The sequence below is a fragment of the Dermacentor variabilis genome, chromosome 7 (assembly GCF_050947875.1).
Source record: "Dermacentor variabilis isolate Ectoservices chromosome 7, ASM5094787v1, whole genome shotgun sequence".
Taxonomy (NCBI): domain Eukaryota; kingdom Metazoa; phylum Arthropoda; class Arachnida; order Ixodida; family Ixodidae; genus Dermacentor; species Dermacentor variabilis.
This window is the reverse complement of record NC_134574.1, coordinates 79,623,773-79,633,049: the sequence shown is the minus strand read 5'-3', so window position 1 is coordinate 79,633,049 and position 9,277 is coordinate 79,623,773. Positions and strand designations below refer to the sequence as shown.

The window sequence follows — 9,277 nt, the reverse complement described above, 5'->3', positions numbered from 1 at the left end:
GAGCATACAGAAAGGGAGTCAGTAAGAATAGCAGCCGTTGTAATCATGTGGTCTAATTTACGTAAAGCTAGGATTACTGCCAACAACTCGGCCAGAAAAATAGGCACAAAATCAGGCAATCTTAAAGAAAAATTGGAGGACGCTTAAGCTTCGCCTTCAAGAGTGGAACGCGACAGCGTTCCCGTCGACCCGCCAAGGGGTGTAAGACAATGGGCTACGGCGCAGCGACTACGCGCCCCGCATCGGACGCGGTGAGCGTCGAGCAACGCAGCGTTCGGCGCGACAACGAAATGTGCGCCTGAGCAAGCGACGCACGCCTGAGCCTTAGAAACAGCTCGTATCTAAGGCAACACCGCGTTCACTAGAGGCGCTTTTGTACCGCTTTGAAGCATCGAACTCGTGGCTCATTCTGCTTCCGGCCACGGTCGTGAAAGGACGCAGGATGGCTGGCTCTTCGCGAGCTGTGATAACGGCCGATTCTGGCCGCGGAACATCGTTTTTGGACGGCCTGAAAGATTACAGGATTGTACTGCCGCCGCTGCCAACCGGAGAAGGACTGAAAACAATGGTTGTTCTTCACTGCGACACCGCTGGAAGGCCTTACAGGATAGAAGATTTCCGCCAGCCGATGAAAGAAGCCGGCGTCATTGAACAGGTGGGCGGTATCGGAGCGTACCAGATGTCGCACGTCTGGTTAGTCAACTTCCGTAGTGAAGAAGCCAAGAAAAAGTTGCTCGACATCGGGCATATTGTTGTTAAAGGGAAGACTTGCGTTGTCTTTGACCCTGAAAGGCAGGAAGTGCGGCTGAAGGTGCATTGGTGTGCCTTCAACGTCAGCAACGAAACTCTGAGGCGGGCGTTCGCCGAGTACGGCGAAGTGAAAGAAGTTTCGAGCGATAGATGGAAGACCGGCGGGTTTGAAAACGCCGACTCGACTACTCGTGTTGTGCGGCTGGTTCTTCGAGAAGGTGCAAGCCTCGAGCGCATACCCCATCAGCTGCGTATCGGGAACGGTACAGTATTAGTCGTCGTGCCCGGGCGTGCGCCGATATGTCTCCGCTGCCGCAACACAGGCCACATTAGGCGGGACTGCAAGGTGCCCAAGTGCAGCGAGTGCCACGCCTTCGGGCATGAAGAGGCTGAATGCACGAAGTCATACGCCCGCGCCGCGACTCGAGGAACATTCGGCGATAATAGTGAGCTGCACATGGACGAGGATGAAGCTGAGCAAGCTGCCTCCAACCCAGTGGTCGAGAGCCCAACGGCCGCAGCGCTGAGCGATGAAAAGGAAGGCGCCATGCCAGGGACTCGTGAGTCAGCGCCCAGCACCCCCAAGTCGGCAACCACGAGCATGGATACCAATTCACCGCAAGATATTCCACGCCCTTCTGAAAAAAGCAAGGAGGAACCCATGGAGTCTGACCCTGCGGCTGCGAAACGGCGCCACGACGATGTCAGTGCAATGAGCCAGGAGCAACGACTGCGTCTCCTAGAACGCCAGTGGGGCGTAGGCGAAGGGAAAAAGCAGCGTGTCACCAGCGGGCAACGATCGTCGTCGCTTCCTCGCGACGACAACCCGAAGACCTAATAATGGAGGGACGGCACTACACGGCGCGGCGTTGTGCGCATGAAGGTAAGCGCCGTACTGGCGGCCTGGTCTTGCTTAACGATGGCGGCATTTGAAAGACACCTCGTAGTAGCCACGCTTAATGTCAGGGGTCTTTCATCCAGGAGGAGGCAAAATCAGCTGCTGAGACTCGTGACTGAGCAGGAATTGGATATTGTAGCGATACAAGAGACCAAAATCGAGAGTCAAGACCAGACCGACAGAATGGTGCTCTCGTTCAGTAGTCGGTATGATGTTTGCGTGTCTCATGCCGTGGGTACCTCGGCAGGTTGCATGCTGTTGATTCGCCAGTCTCTGGGAGCGATTGTGGAAAGAGTTGAGACTTGCGTTTTCGGTCGATGGATTGTCTGTGACATCACACTTGCTGGTTTGGAATTGCGTATTATCTGTATTTACGCGCACACTAACACGGAAGAGAGGCGAAACCTTTTTGAGACAGTCGGCAACCATTGTGACACAGACCGTCTGCTTGTCTTACTTGGCGATTTCAACTGCGTAAGCATGGCACGCGACAAAACCAGTGCGACGCCCTACCGAGATGCGAGTACTGCCTGTTTAAGTGACATAATTGATCGCTGTCATCTAGAGGATGTTGGTGATTGTCTCGGATGTGGTTCTGGCGTTCGGTTTACCCATTTCCAAGGAACGAGTCACGCGCGTCTGGATCGGGCGTACGTATCTGTTGAACTGATACCGTACTGTGGCGAATACAGCGTACAACCAGTGCCGTTCAGTGACCATTGTCTTGTTGTCTTCCATGTAGGTAAAAGAAAAGGAACGAAAAGCAAATTTGTGTGGGAAAACTGGAAACTTAATGAGAAGCTTCTAAACGATGATATCTTCGTGGATCGCGTTACGTCGGCGATACACGAACTGCCAATGGCGGACAACGAACTTCTGGGAGCGAAGTGGGAAAGATTTAAGCAGGCAATGAAAATGATGGCAATTGAACGATCGTGCGCTATAAAGCAAAAGCAAAGGCTGCAGGAAAACACGCTGAGAGATGACCTAAAGTTTTTGATAATGCAAGAAGGAAAGCAGCCAGGCACTTGCACCGAAGAAATGCGCACCGTCAAGCAGAAACTAGAGGCAATAGATACGGAGCGATATCGAGGAGCGATCGTGAGGGCGAGGGCACAGCGGCTGATAGCGGGCGAAATGCCCACAAAACGTGCTTTCGGCTTGGAAAAAAGGCACGCCCGCAAGAATGACATACCAAAAATAGAGTGGAACGGTGTAATCTTCGTAGACAAAGGAAATATAGAAAGGGCCTTTTATGAATACTACAGCGGGCTCTTTGGTTACACCAAAGTAAGAACCGAAGACTTCAAGACCCGTTTCCTCTCTTTAATGCCGCGGCTTAGTGATGATACGAAAGAGCGGCTAGAACTGTCCATTTCAACAGAAGTGCGGAAAGCCATAGAAGACCTCAACCCGGGAAAGTCCCCAGGACCAGACGGGCTAGTAGCACCGCTTTATAAGGCATTCAAAGATGATTTAGCACCGGTTTTGGCTACACTGTTTAATGAGGCTTATGACAAGGATATGCTTCCTCCTTCATTTTTAACATCCCATACAATTTTAATACCAAAAAGCGAAGATGAAGCTAGACTGCGACAGGTTACCGCTTACCGACCCATATCCCTGACTAATGTAGACTACAAGATCTTCATGAAAATTCTGGCTAAAAGACTCCAAGCCGTGATGCAAGAATTAGTGGGACCACATCAGACCTGTGGTATCAAAGGTCGCACCATATATACCAACATACACACAGCCCGGTCCGTGCTCGAGTGTTGCGACGCTTTGCATGAAAGCATCGCAATGCTCCAGCTCGATCTAGAGAAAGCCTTCGACAGGGTGCCGCATGACCTCTTGTTCTCTGTTTTAGAGCACGTTAATGTCGGATCAGTCATCTGCCAAGGCGTAGCCATGGCGTACAGAGGATGCACGACGCGGTTGTTAGTAAATAAGGGGGTGGGAGCGCGCATCCAAGTGCAACGCTCTGTGCGTCAGGGTTGCCCCCTGTCACCATTGCTTTTTTGTTTGTATATTGAACCTTTTTGTTTGAGCGTTATTGAAAGCAACAGCGTTCATGGTTTTCGTTTGCATGCGGCGGAGGTCCGCATTCTCGCGTATGCTGATGACATTGCCGTATTCTGTGCTGACTACGAAAGCGTTCGTGTTGTGGTTCAAATTGTGAAAGACTTTTGTTCTGTGAGCGGGAGTGCTGTGAACTGGGCTAAGTGTTTGGGGTTCTGGCACGGCGACTGGCCCTTAACCCCAACGAATTTCGCAAACATGACTTGGACAGCAACCCCAGTAAAATATTTAGGAGTGCCGCTGGAGAATTATCGCGACAGTGAGCCATATTGGAAATGCCAAGTTGCTGAAATGCGTGAGAAGGCCGACAGGCTCAAAGGCTTCAGCTGGTCTATTTTCGCGCGTGCCACAATTTGTAACCTTTTTTTTGTAACCAAGCTGTGGTATGTCTTGCAAGCAATTCATTGTTCTCGCGTCAATGTGCAGAAGCTGCACCGTGTATTTGCGGTTTTTGTGTGGGGAAGCACTTGGGAGCGGACACGACGCACCAACCTGTTTCACCGCGTCCGCTCTGGAGGACTAGGTTTGGCCCATCTATATCTGCGCCAGTTGGTTAACCGATTTATGTTTTTTCGTGACACGAATGACCCCTTTTTGCGAACTGTGTGTCAGGTTAGGTTGGGCAGGGTTTTGCCAAATTTGGTTGTTAGTTCGGAGAGTATGCAAGGGAGCATTTTTGGCTTCCTTAAAGAGGTGTACATGGCATGTCGCGTCTTGCAAGTGCGATTTTCGTTTGAATATTTGTCAGTGGTGTCGCGAAAGAAACTTTATAAGGACCTGTGTGAGGTCTTTCTTCCGGTACCGTTGTACAGGTCGTTGTACTGTGCAGGTCCATGGCAGTCAGTTCTAAAACGTGTGAAAAGAATGACTGTACCAGGCGGAGTTTCTTCTTTAAGCTCCATACGAACACTCTTGAAGTCAAGACGTATTTGGAAGCGAAGGGTTTCTTTGTGCCTTGGGGAAATCATTGTTTCATATGCCGGAAGCCGGAAACTATCGAACATGTTTTCTTAGATTGTTGGGGAGCCCTTTTCTTTTGGGACATTCTCCAACGCACGATTAAAAAAGACTTACCGGTGGATGCTTTCGGAATTAGATTTCTGCCCGTCGAGAGTGAAGACGGGGTTCCTTTTGACATGATTATGATATTGGGCCTGTACAGTATTTGGCGATCCAGGATGGCGGTCAGCCACGCAGACATTGATGACAGGCCGATAAGACAGTATTTTTGTGAATCTGTTAGCAGAGCTATTGAAGGATACAAGATACAAGACCCAGTGCCTGAGTGGCTTCCAAGAATGGAAGCTTTGCTACACATGCGTGAATTTTAATCTTATCACGTAACCCCAAGTGAGGGTGACGTATTTTTAGCATACGTGTTGTGTTCTTCGCGCGGACTGATTTTGTAAACTGACGTGTTGAAGTCGGCAATAAAGAAAAAAAAAAGAACTCGTGGCTCAGTGGTAACGTCTCCGTCTCACACTCCGGAGACCCTGGTTCGATTCCCACCCAGCCCATCTTAGAAGTTGCTTTTTATTTATGAAGTGCCTGCGTGATTTATCGCTCACGGCCAACGCCGCGGACGCCGACACCGACGCCGACGACACCGGCTTTTCTGCGACACGAGCTCCTTAACGCTATCGCGTTAAAAGACAAGTCGAGCGCAGGACAAAAGATTCCAATGCCAGCTTTTTCCTCGCACTGTGAGACATCTGTTGCAATGATAATGTTTGTTTCTAGGGTGCTTAGGTGTTCTTGCAACATGGCGTTTAAGATGCCGTAAGGAAGTAGTTTCGCGTGGTTCGGGAAAATGTCGTCGAACCTGATCTCTAGGTAATTTGAATGCGTATTATTAGGAAGAACATCCCGAATTTGCACATTTAGTGGTTCAAGTAATATTTGCACAAATATAATATGTGGTCTATGAAACCTGGGCCAATGCACAGGAAAAAATAATTCTGGATCGTATATGAAAATAATTTGAGGACGGTTTAATGATGATTCATATAGCCTTAAGAAGGTCTGAATGGTCAGAAGGTGAAATCGGCACAATATGGGTGGGATTCTTGCTTCCATGTATAATACGGCATTTGCAACGTATTTTGGAAGGCCTAAGCACAGACGTAGGGCCTCTCGTTTTAACAAAACTAAAGAAATAGAATAATAAAAAAGAATAAAACACATCCAAATTCTAACACCGGACGAACGTACATTTTACATACCATCAAGAGGGATTTTCTGCGCATACCTGTTCTTCGATTGCTTAACTTGCGCAAAATGCCCATTGTACGAGCTCCTTTTGTCGCAATATATTCAATATGTGGCCGCCAGTTAAGATTACCGTTGTAAATAACTCCAGGGTACTTTAATGACTCTACTTGTGGGATGTCTTCGAGATGGTTGTTCAGCGATATGTATACTGGGTCTTTAACAGGAAAAACAAGTATGGCACACTTATTAGCATTCAGGTTTAAGTGTAAGCTATCCAGCCAGTGTTCCAGTTCCCGTAGATATGACTGCAAAATTTCGTAAAGAGAGTATATGTCACTAGCCTTACCAAAAAAGGCAATGTCATCAGCATAAACGTACGTACTAACTCCTGGGTGAACGGGGATTCTGTTCAGTAAAATATTAAATAATACTGGTGAGAGTAGCGATCCCTGAGGCACACCTCGTGTTTGCTTATGTTTTCTAGAAGAATAGCCGCTTCGAAAACAATAGAATTCCCTGTCTTTTAATAATTCATGCACCCATGTTTCCCTAGCTTTACCGCAGCAAGCACATGCTTCTTCCTTCTTATATCAGGCTTTATAGCAACGTGTTTTAAGGCATCCCGATCTCGCTTCGAAAAGTAATGAGCTTCCATTTGAGTTATCATAAATGGTTTCTTTCCTGATTTCGTTTTTTCCTCTTAAGTAGTTACTCATGGCAGGTTTCTTTTCCATTGCCGCCACCCGTGAGATTATTTCAGCCACTCTGACTTTCAGCTTGACGTTCTTTGTAGCTGTGTTGCCCACCCTACAGGCCGCATACTTGCTGGTAAGTTTCCTAGTTGTTTTCCTCCACTGCGAATGAATGTTTTTTTCTGTACAGATATCTCAACACTCTCCCAGCCCATTTACTTTCTTCCATATTCCTCAGCCGTTCTCCATACTCAATTTTACTGCGAGCTTCGCTCACTTCAAAACTAGTCCAGCCCACATCACACTGCACAGCTTCATTCGTAGTCTTCCCGTGAGCGCCCAACGCGAGGCGACCCACTGACCTTTGGTTCCCATCGAGTCCTGATTGTACCCCTGATTTAGAGCAAACAACCACCTTTTCAAAAGTAAGTCTTGGAACCATTACACCACATACCTCGGAGGACCTCGTCCTCCAAGGTAAAGAGAAAGGAGCGACCCCTGTCGGTATGAAGTTGACGAGGAGCGCCGGGGCGAACAATGACGTTGTGCATTACAACAGTAAGTGGGCTACGCTAGTTGGAAGTTTACCCGGCGTGGTTGCTCAGTTGGGCTGTTGGGCACGAGGTAGCGGGAATGAATCCCGGCCACGGCGGCCGTATTTCGATGGGGGTGAAATGCGATAACACCCGTGGACTTGGATTTAGGTACACGTTAGGGATCCCCAGGTGGTCGAAATTTCCGGAGTGTTCCACTACGGCGTGCCTCATAATCACAAAACGGTTTTGGCACGTTAAACCCCATAATTATGTTACGTCAGTTGGAAGGGCTCTGGTGAACGCGAACCAAATTGTATAATGTGTTGCGACGGCAATACACTTGTTGCATCAGTCAGATCTGGGCAAAGGTACCAAGATAATAATAACAATATTTGGGGTTTTACGTGCCAAAACCACTTTCTGATTATGAGGCACGCCGTAGTGGAGGACTCCGGAACAACGAGCGAGAGGCACTCCGGGTGCGTGGCAAATGTAGGAACAAAAACGACGGCGTCATCTATGTAACAAACACAGATGAAGCACTTGAGGTTATGAAGGAGTGTGTCCATCATGCATTCAAAAGTACATGGAGCATTACATAAGCCGAATGATATAAATTTGAACTTGTATAGGCTATCGGCTGTTATAAAGGCGGTTTTCTCTGGGTCCATGTCGTCGATGCAGTCTGCCAATAACCGGAACCAAGGTCGATCGAAGAAAAGTACTTAGCACCATGGAGGTAGTCAAGGGTGTGATCAACGCGTGATAGGGGATAAACGTCTTTATTGGTGATCTTGTTGAGCTGCCCGTAATCCACGCAGAAACACCAGCTGGCGTTCTTTTTAACTAGAACGACAGGGGACGCCCAAGGACTGGATGATGGTTCAACGATTCACCGAGAGAGAATCTTCTCGACCTCCGTTTGAATGACTTGTCGTTCGTGCAAGGACCGACAGTATGGTCGCCTGTGAGTAGGGTGTGCGTCACCCATGTCAGTATGGTGTGTCGTGAAAGAAGTCTGGCCGAAAGGGCGGCCCAGGTCAGAAATGTCGCTGAACGCAGAGCTAGTTGGCGTGGTGAGGCGGAAGTTCGGGAGCAATAACGTTTTTGAGCTGAGGAAGAACAGCCGGCAAAGAAGAAGAGTCAAAGGGAGACGACGTAATAAAAGCAGCCGAGCCTGAAAATAGGCAAACTTGGGAGGGAGACAGCGTACCTAAGGCTATGCCTTGTGGTAGGACGTGGTCGCCGATTCCTAAGTTGACGAGCTGAAGGCTGGTAGAGTTGTTGGTGATACTGACGACGGTTTGCTGAAAAGCAACGTGATGAACAAGGAGGACTTCCGCGAGAGGAGACAACACAGTCACCATAAGGCACAGGTGTAGATGTATAAAGCAGGACGCTGGTCATGGCTTGTGGGGCGAATCCAATGTGCTCAGCGAAGCAGATCCTGCTGGGCACTTCCTCAGGAGGGTCAGGACAGGTAGATAGGCGGAGCTGGACTATTCTACGCCAAGTAAAAGATGGCTACTTCCTACACTAACTACACTCTTGCAGCCAGTGTAGATAAAAACATAGCCCTATTGACTTGAAGAAGCACGAAATTTAAACCGTAAGGTGATTTATGAGTGCTGGCGTTGGAACTGTAATTGCAGAGCAAGTGTGATTCACTCTGCACGCAGTAGCGTCTTGAGAGGCAGCAGGGAGGGAGAGGGAGTGTATATGCGTGTGCACGTCTTGAGTGCGCATGCGCGTGTACTTGAGTTTGTGTGTTCGCCCGTGCTTGTGTCTCCGTATTTTAGTCTGCGTGCGCACGAGCGCGTTTATGCATCTGCGAGCTTACGCGCATTTGTGTATGCGTGCATTTCAGTGTGCGTGCGTGCGTGCGCACATTTTTCTGTGTGTGTACATGCGTGGGCGCGTGTAAATTTACGTGGATGCGAAGATGCCAGTTATCTGTACGTCTTTATGCTTGAGAGAGAGAGAGAGAGTGGTGAAAATCTGTTTGTGTGGATAGGTGTCCGTAAGAAGCTAGCATTTCATTACTTGCACCTATTCTCGGATGCAAATTAAATATCGACGTTAAAATTATGGGCTTTCTACGTGTCAAA

At 48.6% G+C, this 9,277-nt stretch overlaps 1 protein-coding gene across 1 annotated transcript; it reads left to right on the top strand.

Annotated features, from left to right (window-relative positions):
• Window positions 1–235: 235 nt before the first annotated feature.
• LOC142588717 (uncharacterized) lies at window positions 236–1,588 on the top strand. Its single transcript, XM_075700532.1, has one exon. The coding sequence runs from the start codon at window positions 443–445 to the stop codon at window positions 1,586–1,588; it is 1,146 nt and encodes a 381-aa protein (XP_075556647.1). The 5' UTR covers window positions 236–442.
• Window positions 1,589–9,277: the final 7,689 nt, after the last annotated feature.

Coding starts and splice junctions, on each gene's coding strand:
- LOC142588717 (XM_075700532.1), top strand. CDS start 443: ATGGCTGGCTCTTCGCGAGCTGTGATAACGGCCGATTCTGGCCGCGGA.